At 40.4% G+C, this 16,128-nt stretch overlaps 1 protein-coding gene across 1 annotated transcript; it reads left to right on the plus strand.

The window, feature by feature from the left end:
• Positions 1-37: 37 nt before the first annotated feature.
• ndufs8a (NADH:ubiquinone oxidoreductase core subunit S8a) lies at positions 38-11,638 on the plus strand. Its single transcript, XM_028416057.1, has 8 exons — positions 38-143; positions 958-1,013; positions 6,088-6,153; positions 7,745-7,834; positions 9,027-9,135; positions 10,732-10,795; positions 10,944-11,072; positions 11,184-11,638. The coding sequence occupies exons 2-8, from the start codon at positions 971-973 to the stop codon at positions 11,313-11,315; spliced, it is 633 nt and encodes a 210-aa protein (XP_028271858.1). The 5' UTR covers positions 38-143; positions 958-970; the 3' UTR covers positions 11,316-11,638.
• Positions 11,639-16,128: the final 4,490 nt, after the last annotated feature.

A 16,128-nucleotide genomic window follows, 5' to 3' on the forward strand; every position in this document is an offset into this window, starting at 1 on the left:
TTTATGTCCCCTCTCGCTCGCCATACACTGACTTTGTCATGTGTTCTGTCACTTCCGGTTCCGAGTCGATTCCGTAAAAGACGTCCCCTGTGCAGGGGCTGATCGCCACATAACACCATTTTCATATGATCAAAATCTCATAGGTAAGACAATCATGTATATTTTCAAGTCACAATAATAGTTCTTTTTTAACCATAAATTCTGTGATCGATGTACACATACGATTACACTGATTACATCTTAAGCCGCGGTTAAGCACAAATCCGTGCTAACTTTCTTTCTTAACTTGGTTTGCAATGTATAGTTACCATTTCATGTAAAGCTAGGCGGACTCTAGAGTATTTTGAATGGTGGGTTTTTCGTATTGGATAGCTGAACAACGTCATGCTGGCGAAGATCTAGCAGTACTGCAGAAATAGGTCTAACAGGTGAAGAGCAGTGAAGAGCTCTCAGACTAAGGCAGTATGTTTGTCGTGTATAGATAATGTAAACATGTTTTCATTTGTTATCCAAGTAAGTTATTTAAACTGTTTATTATTTATTTTTTATTTATTGTATGTAAGTGAAACTGACTGTTAATGTTACAAATATTTTAAGTATGTTTTGTTTACATTTGGATGATCAGAAGGATTGAAATCAGGCATCTGAAGTTGTTACAGTATGTTCTAAAAAAGTCAAAAAGGTTTGAAATACAGAATTGTCTGTCTGCTTAAAATTATTATTTACACACATATTACAAGAACGCAGTAATGCTGTCTTTGGAAGATATGTTTGGTTTTCAACAATGAATTATGAATTATGAATTATTATTAGAGTTATGCCTAAACTGATATAGTGGGCAATAAATATTCTTGCTTTGATACTGGAGGTAAGAAATTATTTACTTTGCCTGGTAGAAATATATCGTTGTTGTGTCAATAATTATTAATACAGTGTTACATTGTTACGTGCTTTCAGCTTTGAAGACGTGATGGCTGCTACATGGCGTATAATTCACTACATGTCAAGGCCAGGTAGGATTTTTTTTATTTAATTTTTTTAAAAATAACAAATATATAATCTGTTCCAGCTACAGTTGTGTTTTCCAAAGTGTTAAACAAGCTTAAGTTACACAAAAGTGACTTTTTCCACTGTTGTTACATTGGATCACCACAGCACACTGGTTAGTTTACTATGAACTGTATGGACAGGAACATGTTTACATGAATAGAATAGAATACAATACAATACAATAGAATACAATAGAAATACTTTATTTATCCTAAGCAGGGTAATTTTGCAAGCCCTATGTTTGGTTCTTTGGTAATATTAAAACTTGGTTAGTTATTGTTTTAGATTTGGGACTTTGACTATGAATAGCCATTCTAGTCATAAATAAATAAATCAGCATTTTTTTATTGCCACATTTATTTATTTATTTCCATATATTTATTTCTGTATATGTTTTCATTTTCATATACATGTACAGTATTTATTTATTTCCATTCCTATGCAAATGAGGGTTTGCAAAAAAAAAAACTACCATGATTACCATTACTACATCGCTAAATGAAGTTTATAGTAAACCAGTGAACAACTGTGCACTTTCAAGCTCTGCTTCTTTAAGTGGAGAGTGGGTTGTTGGTTAGCAGAGCTAAAAATTTAAAAATTTAAAAATTGTTACAATTAATTGAAAACTGCAAACTTCCTGTTGGGTTTAGGGCCTGCTGTGTCCAAAAGTTCCAAAAATTGCAAGGGGTAGCACTAAATCCATTTTTTGAGACATTGGCATATACCAGTGAGTTGTGGATAATATGGTGAAAATGCATGTTAATAAACAAAAGCAATAGCCAAGGCTCCAGACTAATTTTTTGACTAGGGGCACAGTGGCCCCTGACTGAAAATTTTAGGGGCGAGAGCAGAACATTTAGGGGCGCAACCGAAAATTCAATTCAATTCAATTCAGTTTTATTTATATAGCGCATTTTACAATCAGAAATTGTCTCAAAGCGCTTCACAGAAACCCAGAGCCTGAGACCTAGAGCCCGATCCCCCTTAAGAGCACTGTGGCAAGGAAAAACCTTTTAACAGTAAGAAACCTTGAGCAGGACCCGGCTCATAGGGAAGAACCTTCCTGCTGCCAGTCGGCCAGGTAGAGGAGAAGAAGAGGGAGACAGGACAGAGAGGATGAAGGAGAGAGAGAAGAAGAAGAGGGAGACAGGACAGAGAGGATGAAGGAGAGAGAGAGAGAGAGAGAGAGGAACAAACATGCAGCAAACATGATACATTACAGATCAAACATGACAAGCAAGATGAAACAGTGATTATATTATAATGGATATCTATTAGGGGTGGAACGGTTCACTAAATCGGTTCGTATCACGGTTTACATTGTTGAGGTTTTTTGTACTTTTAACACTGGAAATACCAGATGAGCATAAAATATATAGCCTATTTATCCAACATTCAACATATTTAAGAATCAGTTCAGTGTTTCCCCTAATTATTATATCAGGTCAAGTCATTTTCTAGATGATATCTAGATCTAGATCATAACAAAAGCCATTTAGGATAACCTTTCCTATAGAACAGGTCTACACCTTGTTCTTTTATTAAACAAACTAAACAGATCATGTTATTTAAACCTTTTTGCTTGGCAGCATGTCATTTCTGTCTGCACTGCTGTCTGCACACAGAGGCCAGATGTGCGTACACACACAGACACATGCACAGTCAAACACACACACACAGACGCACACCGTCGGACAGAGAACGTGTGTTGCTTTGTCCACCGTTGCTCATGACATGCTAGTTGGATAGACTGAACTTTGCTAGGTTAAGCTAACTGTGCTGATGTCCGTGGTTTTCTTTTTATTTTTGCCATTGAAATATGCTATTTACATCCCGCTCTGTAAGCATTGACGGGACCAGCGGCAGCTTTGAAAATGGTTGGACACAGACCATTAGAACATAGGAGTGATGGTTGCTGGAAAAGTGCCTCTGTATAGTAGGAGACAAAAGTATTGGCACCCCTGTCAATTTGACATGTTTTGCATTAAGCATTAGTTTAATGCAAATTGTTTTTAAAGTAAACTAAATGAACATTTCAAAACAATTATATGATCAACAAATAATAACAAATTATTTTGTAATCTGTCAGAAACTTTAAAAAAATGAATTGCTTGGTGACAAAAGTATTGGCACTTCACAGTTAGTATTTTGTATGTCGGCCTTTGGCCTTTACAACAGCTAGTAATCTGTTCTTGTAGCTTGACATCAACTGCTGACACCTCTGTACAGGTATTTTGGCCCATTCTTGCTGGAAAATGTCTTCAGTTCAGTCAGACTGGAACGCTTTCTTGAAGCAACTGCAACTTTCAGATCTGCCTATAACATCTATAACACCTATAACAAGGGGTTAAGATCTGGGAACTGGGATGGCCACTGTAGAACAGAAAATATATTTTTCTTCAAAAAATTCAGTTGTTGATATGAAGGCTTGTAGTCTCAGATGATGATGTAATCACATCTCAAATTGTTTGGATGGACCTGTAGGATATTAACGTGGGACAACTGGCGCAGCTGTCACAAACTTCCTGTGATTGCTGTGCATTACACGTGAGGCGCTTGTTGGTGCAGATTTACCTGCAAACAAAATGGAAACAGGTGAAAGAACGCAGTGCGCAGCACATCAACGCTTCCTTTTGCGCACGGTTTTGTGAGAAAAAGCGGTGGTATGTCTGCAATGTAAGATGAGGGGAGATCGCTGCACATAAACAGGGATCTGCTCGTACAGGTGATGGCTGTATGCATGTATTAAGTTTACATGAAGCATAACAACACATTCCATTATAGCCTAATGGATTATTTTCAGGAGGTGCACCACCACCTAAACAGCTGTCCCAAGTGGCAAAGACAGTTTAATGTCCTTAAGCAATCCACATTAAGCATATACTGTAGGTCAATGGTTCATGTTTTCTAAGCATATCACTGATGTTGTATAATATAAATAAACAAATAACTACAAAAGTCACAATGCATCCATAGCATTTTAATGGCTCACTCACTCATGGTTTGGAGGTTTCTCCTCTCTGTCCTCTCTGATTAGGGAACTCTTAATCCACTTAAAAGTCCTCCTCTCACCTTAAGACCTCTTTTTAGGATATGTGAATAACTTTTATCTTTACTAGGATTTAGGCTTAAATATAAGAGTAAATTCTTAGAAATGTCATAATTTTAAGAATGGTCATAGAATTTCACTCCTAACGGAAAACAAATAATCTTTGTGCATGAGGCCCCTGTCCAATTAATGCTGCTTATATACTAGGAACATATTCTCACATTGTTCTGTCAACCAATTACATCCCATAAAACAATGTGTCACACTTAGCAACGGGGTCAAACACGCCTCCTCACTGAGATGAAACTTTTAGTCTGCTCCTTTCTCAGAGTCACTTTGAGAATGTGCTTAAATCCCTTTTAAGCTAGGAGCCCTTACTAAATTTTTTTAGGATGAGATAAGAGGGAATTCTAAGAATCTTTGTGAATACTGCCCCAGACTCTTTAGACTGTAAGGCTTTTCCTGGCTGTCTCCAAACACAGTGAGGGCTGTTATTAGTCCTGTCGTGATAAGCAATAAATCAATTAATTGCACGTTAACTTAAAATGGGTTTGGTAAGATCTCCGGCCGTGATAAATTACATTTATCATTCATTACATTTGCATGCTCGTGTGTTTTCCTTTCTTTCTCTGTCTATCCCTCTCCATGCCAAAGAGACTGGATGACAAAGTCATATCGTGTCAGTCCGGTGCATTGTAGCGTAAAAAGTGTGCAAAGTCCGGCCGTTGGACTTTATATAACCCGCGGCTATGTGTCAAATACCCAGGTAGCTCTTATTTTTTTAACTCATTGTGTAACGGTTAGGTGATGTTCTGAGCAGAGCACTGTCGCCACTGCACGTCACCTGACACACTTCGACACAATTCACCACTAAATATGACTAAATATGCTTACATATACAACCTGCTATCAGAGAGAGTTCCCGTTGTACAAGTGAAGTTCTCTGCCTTCTTACCGGCGACGCTCACGGCAGCGCCACCCATTCTAGTTCTCTCTCCCAGTCCTCTTGTGCCATCTCTGCTAGTAATTTCTTTTATGTGGTTTCTGTCTACATGGTGTCGTTTTTAAAATTCACTGCATGCACACACAGACACGTGTGTGAGCACGCTCCCACCAGCAGGTAGAGAGTGCGTGTTGTTTTGCTGTCGATATGTTCTTTGGCAAATTGCATCCTTTTCAGCACATGTCTTTTCTTTTTAACAGTGGGACATTGTGGGGGCTTTTTGGCCAATAGATTAGCCTCACACAAGCGTTTTCTAATAGTCAGAGTACTCACGGGTAACTTCAGATCATCTCCTAACTCCCTGGAGCTGATCATTGGCTGAGTCTTTGCCATTCTGGCTATTGTTTGATCCATTTGAATGGTAGTGTTCCGTTTTCTTCCACGTCTCTCTTGTTTGGCTTTCCATTTTTAAGCTGAGCAGCCTATCATTTTCTGCACTTCTTTATATGTTTTACCCTCTCCATCAACGTTTTAATTAAAGAATGCTGTTCTTCTAAACAATGTCTGGCATGACATCTTTTACAGGTTTTAAGAGAGAATAGCATGTACAACATGTGCTGACTTCATCCTTAAACAAGGGCCACCTGAATGACACCTGTTTCTTCCCATAATGAATGACCTTACTGATTGAACTCCACACTGCTATTATTGTTATCATGCCCCTTTCACTTAAGTATTTAATTACACAGACTCAGGAGCATTCATATCATAAATGTTGAGTCTGTTGGTTTCTCCGACTCCACTACACCTACTGGTAAATTATTTGCCATGTAATAATATGTTTTATACCAAAAAGTGTTTAATCTGGTTAGTCATGTCGGACTGTTATTATTTTGAACACAACTGTATATATTCCATTAAAAAATAAAAAATAGGACTTTTTACGAGAGTGAAAATATAGCATATTATTCAAGGCAGATCAAAAAAGTCAGAACCAAATTACCTTTTAGTGTTTTTAATCATAATCAATTTTTTTTTCTTTCAGGCACTTCTCTGGTATGCCAGAATCTAGTGAGGTCATTTGCAGTGTCTGCACAAAGAAATGGATTCAGTAAGTAACGCAGTTCTTCCTCAGGGCCTCTTGGGGCTGTACGTCTAATGCTGAAGTATTTCTTGTATTAAGCAGTAATAACAATCTCACTTATTCCCTGTTCACACTGTTAATGATTAGTTCTACAAACATCATATACAGAGAACAAACATGACAGATTGTTGATGTTGTCAAGCTGAAATTATTGTGTTTATATGATAGTTTAGTCTAGTATCCAGGTGGGGAGTTCAAAAATGAACTGTATAAAAACACATTAGAGGAACTGACTGTCAGAGCCTCCGCTTTATTGAGCGTTTGATCACCAACTGCAAAATTGGTGGTTTGATCCCACCCTGGCTATGATGTGTCCCTAGGTAAGACAGACAATAATAGTTTTCCCTCCTTACTAGGCTTCCTAGTAATCAGTAATAAGGATAGAAAGGTCCGACAGGCTGGATGTGGCCTGTGAGCCGCCAGGTGACTATCATTGGTGTATAATTTGCTGAGACATGTTTGCTTTTGGTTAAAATTTTTAACTGCTTAGCATGTGCTATATCAGGATGTTAAAGAGATGAGATCCAGGTGCTTTTTGCATTTGTGATATTTGTGCACCAAACTGTTACCAAGTGTCAGACTAAAAACAAAAATCTTTTTGAACATTTAACAAGATTGAAAAAGCACAGGAATTAATTTTTATTATTAGTTAACTTCTTAAATTTTCGAAATTCACTTGTACCTGCTAGTTTATTAGGCAAACACAATTAAAACTGCTTTACTATACTATGACAGCCCAGTATTAAATGTTACCCCTAAGTATTTAATGCAATAAGATGATTGTAAGAACAAAATGCAATTACTTTACAGAGAAGAATTTAGTTCGTTGATAAACTCAAAACAGACAGGCAGACAAATTCAGGATAAGTAGGGGACAAAAAATGCCCTACCTTGACATCCTCTCCTACAGTTTGTGCGCTAGAAATATGGTTCCACAGTTAAATGTGTATCCTGGTTCTGACTTCTGGTGTTGATATCTGTACAGTAACAAAAAATCTCATGCAATTTATAAAAGAACATATTCTTACCATAGATGTATAATTGGAAGTGTTTCTGAATGCAAAACACCCAGAACTTAAAAACGTAAACAAGCATGGTAGTAAAGAAGAAGAAGAATCCCTAAAGTGGGATTTCTCAACACCGATCACTTGATGTGGTTACGACTGGCATATGCATGGTCCATAAATAAGACAGAACCTACGATGTTTTTACACACTGTTGATAAATAAAGTGCCTGGTGTCACATGGTATAGTTTTAAAAAAGTTTGACGCACGTCTCCTGAGGCATCCTAGCCCATTCTTTTTTGGTTATTCTCTTTTGGTCCTCCAGCTTCAAGGGTCTCCGACATGGACCGCAGTATTTAGTACTCTTTAGTACAGACATTGCAGTGATTTTTGAAGTGTTTATACTACATTTTTTATGCTTAATAAAGCATGCATGAGTGTGAGTAAAGGTGTATTGCATCATGAAGGGTGCGTGGTAATGTGTATTGATATTTTGTTCATCTTTCACACACAAATAGTTATGTTAGTTCCCTGTGTGTGTTTTTGTTTGTAGAGTATGTGAATGCACAGGAAATACCTACAGACATGAAGTCCATTACAGACCGAGCTGCACAGACACTGCTGTGGACAGAACTCTTCAGAGGTCAGTTGAAGTTCTCTTCAAATGTAAATGTTTGTATTGTGATATTGGACCATACAAACAAAATTGTTCCGAGGAAAAACAATAAATAATTAAAGCTGCAAGCAGCGATGATGGGCCCTTGCACCCCTTGTGGTCCGCGGGACCAGCAGCCGCTGCCTCCCCTATCGGCCCACGTCCTCTCTTTCCCCAGTACCGCCAGGAGCTGTGGTCTGTAGGCCAGAAGAGGACACCAAAACACACAATATACACTCAACAAAAATATAAACGCAACACTTTTGTTTTTGCTCCCATGTTTCATGAGATGGACTTGAAGATCTAAACTTCATTCCAGATACACAATATTACCATTCCTCTCAAACATTGTTCACAAATCTGTCTAAATGTGTGATAGTGAGCACTTCTGCTTTGCTGAGATAATCCATCCCACCTCACAGGTGTGCCACATCAAGATGCTGATCTGACATCATGATTAGTGCACAGGTGTACCTTAAACTGCCCACAATAAAAGGCCACCCTGAAATGTGCATTTTGTTTCTGCTTTATTGGCGGTCTGGGGACTCAGAACCAGTCAGTATCTGGTGTGACCACCATTTGCCTCATGCAGTGCAACACATCTTCGCATAGAGTTTATCAGATTGTCTATTGTGGCCTGTGGAATGTTGGTCCACTCCTCTTCAATGGCTGTGCGAAGTTGCTGGATATTACTTTTGGGCGAGTGGGCGAGTGCACCAATTTTCTACCCTATCAAGCAATCCCCCTAGGAAGAGTTCACAAAAGTGTGGGGAGTGCAAAATGGAAGATGGTGTTTTTTTCAAAATGGCGGACTTCCTGTACGTCATGGAATTTTCATCCAATTTTTTTCTTGTCACGAGGTGATACATGAAGTAGTACCGAAGTCTGTAGCATTTGCTGTGAATATTTTCACACTTTAGGGGGCACTGCAGAGCCATGCAGCCACACCCACCAATGGCGGCAGTGTGAAGTCGCGATTTTTGTCGGGGGACAATTTTGTGCCAGATTTGGTGAGTTTTTGAGCACGTTCAGAGGGTCAAAATCGCGATTCCGTGGGTGGAAGGAGAATAGGGTATAATAACTCCTTGTGTCTATATGCAACTGTATTCAACTGATAATCTACACTACATGTTTTGCTGCCTGTGTCCTGGAGACATGAATGATTGTGTTATTATATTAGGACTGGGGATGACAATGAGCTACCTGTTCAGAGAGCCTGCCACCATAAACTACCCATTTGAGAAGGGGCCACTGTCACCACGCTTCAGAGGGGAACACGCTTTGCGTAGGTGAGGATAATTTAGCAACTCCAGTGGTGTGTCACACAAATGCCGGCTGTTGTTCCATTCCCTTATAGTAGCTGGTGGCTTTATATTTATTTTTATAATTTGGATTTACAATGTTGACTTTGTTTCAAACAAAGCGCAATGAACTGTACTTAGAGTAAAAGCTTGTTAGTGACTTAGCAGGAAGGGTCTCATCTTGCACAGTGCATATAAATGTGTATCAGATAAAAGTGTATTTCATGTGTAAAGATAGCAGCATTTTGTACAGCTGTAGCCCTGGGGCAAAAAGGCTGTTTTAAGTCAGTCTTAGTTTATAAGTCTTGTAACACCTGCCCAATGGCAGAAGTTTAAACATATGGTGTGTTGATTGAGATGGGTACATAGGGTTGATGTCAAAGTAAAAAGACTTATTTGTCACGAGGGCAGGGACATTTGGCCAATAAAATGTTTGTGAAAATGCAGGCAAGCAACCCTAAATTAATGCAAAGTAATAGATACATTAGAAAAAAAATAAGAAAAAATAATAAACATCAACTAAAAAAATTGTGGGAGAATTTTAAATGCGCCAATGCTGCGTTTTGTGCAAGGATAAGGATGACCATCATGTAATGATGCTACTGCTGCCATTATATGGTTTTATATCTGTTTGGATGTGTGGCAGGTTAAGCAGCGACTCCATTTACTATAATGGGAGAAACCATCAAACTTGGATGCAACTTAAGCTGCAAATGGGTCAAAATGGAAAATAAAATATCGACATGATGACCTAATATAATAAAGTCTAAACTTTATGAGTGTTTAAAGTTTAAATGAAGATCCTCGGGAGAGGCATGTCAGATTGTTTAGCCTTTTAAAGTTGTAAAGTAAACTAAATTGTGAATTTCCCCTGCGGGGGACTAATAAAGGATTATCTTATCTTAAAGTTATTTTGTATAGGGAGGGTTCATTTTCATCAATGAAACTTGATCAGCTAGGACTTCCAGTGAGTGCTTCAAGATGGCGACATAACTCTTGAAACTCTCCTGATCAGAAACCTCCACTAAAACTAAAAAATAGACCTCTTAAAGACCTCGAATGATATAGAATGTGAGGAGCAAGAACTAAAAAGAAAATGGGGATGACTAAAAATTGCACAGAATATAAAGAACGGATAATGACAGCAAACCTAGCATGAAAAGCATGGAGCAAAATGATATCACATGATATGACACAAGAAGAATAAATTGTTGAAGTGATAAATAATGGTGGTGCTATCTCACTGCGGAGTTTTGTTTTGACTCTTTTTATTTCTGTTTTTGACCTTTTAAAGGCTATGCTCCTACTATTTTGATCAGCTGCTAAACAACCTCTTTAAGTTTCAATAAAATAAAACTAAATTGCCTACTAAAAATTATTTTTCTCGCTTCTGTTTCTGTTTGCATTTTAAAGCTGTACTTACAACCTGGCTTAAATCCACCGGAGCAAAATTCAGCAAAAGTATATACATACTTGATGTTGATAATTCACTTAAAATATTTAAATATTGCTGCAGTGCCACTTTCACCACCCTCACATGTATTACAGCAGTCCTTGACAGTTTGTAATAATGTCAACATACAGGTACCCTTCAGGAGAGGAGCGATGTATTGCCTGTAAGCTGTGTGAAGCTATCTGCCCTGCCCAGGTACACACACACAGCCACTTAAAAACAATGTCAATCATCTGTTTAACCTACTGCTATGCACAGTATGTTTATAACATCTTTACTGTGCTGGCTGTAGCTTACCCTATAAATGAAATGAAATTTCATCTCTGGCTATGTGTGTTTTCAGGCTATTACCATTGAGGCTGAGACTCGTGCTGATGGCAGCAGAAGGACAACTCGCTATGACATTGACATGACCAAATGTATCTACTGTGGTTTCTGTCAAGAGGCATGTCCTGTGGATGCCATAGTAGAGGTGAGTATGATTCTGTTCTGTAGCATTGTACACTGTTGTACTTGTTAAGTAACCCTGGGTTACTACCCTACATTTATGGTCTGTGCTAAGATTACACTTGTATTTGTTAAGGGTCCTAACTTTGAGTTTTCCACTGAAACCCATGAAGAACTGCTCTACAACAAGGAGAAGCTCCTCAACAATGGAGATAAGTGGGAAGCAGAAATAGCTGCAAACATACAAGCTGATTATCTTTATCGATAGACACATACACACTTTGCCATTAGCACAAACCATCTTAACCTCAGTGACCCACGCACACAAATATTCTGTACCTAATATAAGTGATTTAAGTTTGCTGCTTTTTTCATCCACCTGTGTCCCCTTGTCAGGTCTATTTTTGGATTTTGAGCCAACAACTTGGTTAGGATTGTCATTGTGACAAAAGTATACACAAAAGGCTGACCATTTCATCCTGGTTTGGTTTTGATGTTCTTTTATGTGCATGTTCTGGGTGTCAGTGCAGTCACAATCTTTATGCTGGCAACACCTTCACATTCAAATAATAAAATTCTGAAAAAACTAAACATGTTGAAGTCCTGTACCATGCAAAGAGTTTAAATAGGATACATACACAACACTAGTGGTGTACACTAAGGTTGGGTGATATGGCCTTTTATTAATAACCCAATACTTTTCGGACATGTACACGATATATATCTCAATATTTTGCCTTAAGCTGGATCCATACTCCGCGAGACAAAGACATTTTTCCCCCTTGCAGACGTTACGCCCACAAAATGACGTCATTTTTTGTCTCTGACCGCCCGCTGATCCGCACTCTTGTGCACAGGGTCCGGGCCGAACTTTGTCTTTCAAGGCTGTGCGGCAACCATGCTGTGATTGGTCGGAATTTATTGTGGGCGTGATGAAAGTGGAGAAGCGCAAGAGCCTCTCCAGGTATATAGGTAGGTGTATAAACAGCACTGATTCAACAGATTTAGATAAGACCATACCGGTTTTGCATGATGAGCAATAAAAGAAAGAAAGAAAGGCAAGTAAGGGTGATTTGTCACCAATAACTCCAGACAGCCATTCACACATACCAGATGGTGACTGTTATTACCATTCTATATACTCCTACATACCCGGGCATAATAGGCTCGTTAACAATGTCTGTATATCTTTGCTATTGTTACTTTTAATGTTGCATCTTCACAGCTCATCACCGGACAGTTTGAAGTATCGCAGGCACATTGGAACACAGTAGATGTGCAAATGTGGTCATAAAGGCACAAACACTGAATCTTTGCTATTGTTACTTTTAATGTCGCATTTTCACAACTCATTGCCGGACATCTCACGCTGTTGCAGGCACCCTCTCTGTATAATGCCCTCTTGCCATGGCACACGTCCTTGTGGTGTGTTAAAAAACTCAGTAAAGTCTTTCCTGTCTCTCGGAGTATGGTACCTCAGTGCGGAAAAGACCTTTTTTTGTATCTCTTACCACCCGTGGAGTGCGTTCTCCGCTCTTTGTCTCGCGGAGTATGGAACAGCCTTTAGCCTTAAATTAAAGCTGGATCCATACTCCGTGAGAACAGAGAACTCCCTCCCCCCTGCTGACGTTACGCCCACAAAATGACGACATTTTTTTTATATCTCGGACCGCCCGTTGTGCAGCACTCTAGTACACATGGCCCGGGCAGAACTTTTTCTCTTACGGCTGTGCGTCAACCATGCTGTGATTGGTCGGAATTTATTGTGGGCGTGATGAATGTGAAGAGCTTCTTGAGGTGCAGAACACACAGACAGAAGGAGGAAGCACAGCGACGATGGACAGTTTAGATGAGCAGCTGGAAGGAGAAACACGGCACACAGAGGAGAGAGTCTGTCCACAAGGTGGCGATAAAAATTAATCCCAGTATTGATCACGGCGTTACAGTGGCTCACGCACAGTAAACACTGGGAGACGGGATGTATTATTGCAGACAGTCATCCACACGTTCACAGAATTAAACTCACACAGACCAGAGGTCCCTCTTCCCTGAGCATTATCAGCTCGTTAGGCCAGGTAACCACGACTGTGCTCACAATTTGCAATACAATTGCATGTCAACCTTTTGTGTGTGACGTGCGCACACAAACGGCACACGACGTAGGAGGCCGTATGAGGAGTTCTGCACACACATCTCGCGGAGTATGGTACCTCCGAAAAGAACTTTTTCTTACTTTTTTTTACTCTTACCACCCGTGGAGTGAGTTCTCTGTTCTCGTGGAGTATGGAACAGCCTTAATAGTTGGGTGCATATAGTTCGGTACAGAAAGTTATTCCTTCCGTCCACCATCAGACTGTATAACTTATCTATGACTGTCAGAGCTGAGCTCACTAACTCGGACAAACTTCTCAGTTACATTAACTGTGTTTTTATGCTTATCTTTTATGCTTATCTTTTACTGATTATTAGGGCCCAAGCACGAAACATGCGAGAGCCCTTGAAATGCAAGGGGTTAATATTATTATTCCATATTGTTTGTTATGATCCTGTGTTTGTTCCTGGTTTTGTATTCATATTGTTTATCCCTTTTGTTATTTATTAGTATTTTTGAGATTTGGTTCCTCTTTCTCTGCTCTTCCTCAGTCCTTCCCTCTCTCCTTCTGTTCCTCCCTCCTCCTTCTCTGCTCCTCCTCAGTCCTTCCCTCTCTCCTTCTGTTCCTCCGCCCTGATTATTAGCTCCCCCCTGATTGTGTTCACCTGTGTTTCACCCTCCTTATTTAAGCCTTGTGCTTCCCTTTGTCTTCGTCAGATCATTGTGTTTGTCACTCCCCGTGCCATGGACTTCTTCTCCCCGGGTTTGTTGTATTGCTTGTATTTTTAGTTGCTCAGTCGTAGTTAGGGCCCGAGCACCGAGTGGTGCGAAGGCCCTATTGTAATTGCTGGTATTATTATTAGGGCCCGAGCACCGAGTGGTGTGAAGGCCCTATTGTAATTGCTGTGTTTATTATTAGGGCCCGAGCACCGAGTGGTGCGAAGGCCCTATTGTAATTGCTGTGTTTATTATTAGGGCCCGAGCACCGAGTGGTGCGAAGGCCCTACATAATTGCTGTGTTTATTATTATTATTTGCCTGCCTGCCTGTTTAACTGCATTTTTCACCCCTTTGCCATGCACGAAAACTCACGAAACTTTGCACACTCATCAGGGGTGGCGAAAAATTAGATATTTTGTGGTCGCTGCAAAGGGGCGGGGAAAAATGGCTCTACAGCGCCCCCTTGAAATTTTCAAAACACCCCTCGCATTTGGCTTAGTTTGAAGTAGGTGCACGAAAATCGGTACACATGTTTATCATACCAAGACGCACCAAAAAGTCTCTTGACACCATGACCTTAACCCAACAGGAAGTCCGCCATCTTGGATGGTAAATGGCGATTTTGGCGATTTACACCATTGGTATGTGAGCGAACTCCTCCTAGAGCTGTTGCCCGATTGAACTGAAATTTGCTGGAGGTCACCTAAAGGACCTGCTGATCAAAAGTTATCAAAAGCTTTTCTCTAACTTACAGGGCGTGGCCTCTGTGGCTCGCCAAAGTCTGGCGACGATTCATGATTTCGCCATGTAACTTTGAACGGCTCTCACGCCTGCATACTTTATCCAAACGTCTTCAAACTTTATGAGCATGACGAGGGTTCCGCCCTGAACACCTCCACATGTTGAAACCCTTACTTACTCGTGGCGCCCCCTGCTGGTAACAGGAAATGGCCTCTTTTTACTCTGACGTGTACTGCTCCTACATAGTTGACAGCATCAATTTCATTTCACCTCTAGAACCTTCCCAACTAGTTGGTGAAGCTACACTATGAAGGCCGTGAAGCTGCGTGCAATGGTGTCCGTGTGGCGGGGCGCCAACTGTCGATCCTTCGCCGTGAGATTACGTTTGAGTATTTAATGACCTTAACGACCTTCTATGATCATGAAAATTCATACACACATGCTCGGGGGCATGTACTAGCAACTGATGGGGGTCTCGTAAGTGGGCGGGGCAAAATGGCTCAATGGCGCCCCCTTGAATTTTTAAAATACTCCTCTCCATAGGGGTTTTTTTGGAGTAGGAAGACAAAAATCGACACACACACAGAACACGTCCAGGCGCACATAAAAGTCTCTTGCACCATTGATCTTGACCACACAGGAAGTCAGCCATTTTGATTTAGGCGGTCAAATTTCAGCGATTTCCACCTTTGGTATGCAGACGAACTCCTCCTAGGGATTTCGACCGATTGACTTCATATTCGGTCGCTGTCACCTAGAGACCATGCTGATCAAAAGTTATCAAAAGCTTTTCTCTAAGTTAAAGGGCGTGGCCGCTGTGGCGTCACTTCGCCATTCATACACGAACAGCTCTCTCTCCTACATACTTGCTCCAAACGGCTTCAAACTTTCTGCACGTGGTCAGAGCCCCTCCCTGAACGTCTCTATGTCATCATGATCTATGGCGCTCCCTTGTGGTGGAAACAGGAAGTGCCATGTTCTTCACTGACATGCACTGTGTTTAATCCTTCTCTGTCATTACACAGCCAAATGAGGATCACAGATTTGATGTCCCACAGAGACACCTGTGTGGTTTTCTGTATCGTGCTGCCCGTGGCGGTGGCTACTGTTGAACCTTCGCCATGAAACATCAACTGCTTATAACTTCGCCGTGCATCGTCGTAGCGTCCTCAAATTTTTTTCATGTCCTAACGGTCCGTCCCCCCACACGTCTGCATGCTCATGAGTCACCTGCACAGCGCCACCTACAGGAAACCGGAAGTAACTACTTCTGGACATTTATCATGTATGAATCAATTGTTTTTTGAGGTTTGATGCACAGACAGGTCTCCACTATTCTCATGGTGTCTGGCTCCACCCAGTGGACACATACGGTACTGCAACCGATATAACTCAACCACGGATGCTCCCAAAATCCTCAAATTTTTAACATGTAATACAGACCCGACCCCGACCACGTGTGGACATCCGTGGACAGCGCCACCTACTGTAAAGAGGAGGTTACTGCACACTAACAATTTTTACATATA

The sequence above is a fragment of the Parambassis ranga genome, chromosome 1 (genome assembly GCF_900634625.1).
Source record: "Parambassis ranga chromosome 1, fParRan2.1, whole genome shotgun sequence".
Lineage (NCBI taxonomy): Eukaryota > Metazoa > Chordata > Actinopteri > Ambassidae > Parambassis > Parambassis ranga.

What these genes read in the sequence shown, in the direction of transcription:
- ndufs8a (XM_028416057.1), top strand. Translation starts at nt 971, where the DNA reads ATGGCTGCTACATGGCGTATAATTCACTACATGTCAAGGCCAG. An exon ending in AAGCTATCTGCCCTGCCCAG is followed by an intron (nt 10,796 to 10,943) that starts GTACACACACAC and finishes GTGTGTTTTCAG; the next exon opens with GCTATTACCATTGAGGCTGA. An exon ending in CTGTGGATGCCATAGTAGAG is followed by an intron (nt 11,073 to 11,183) that starts GTGAGTATGATT and finishes GTATTTGTTAAG; the next exon opens with GGTCCTAACTTTGAGTTTTC.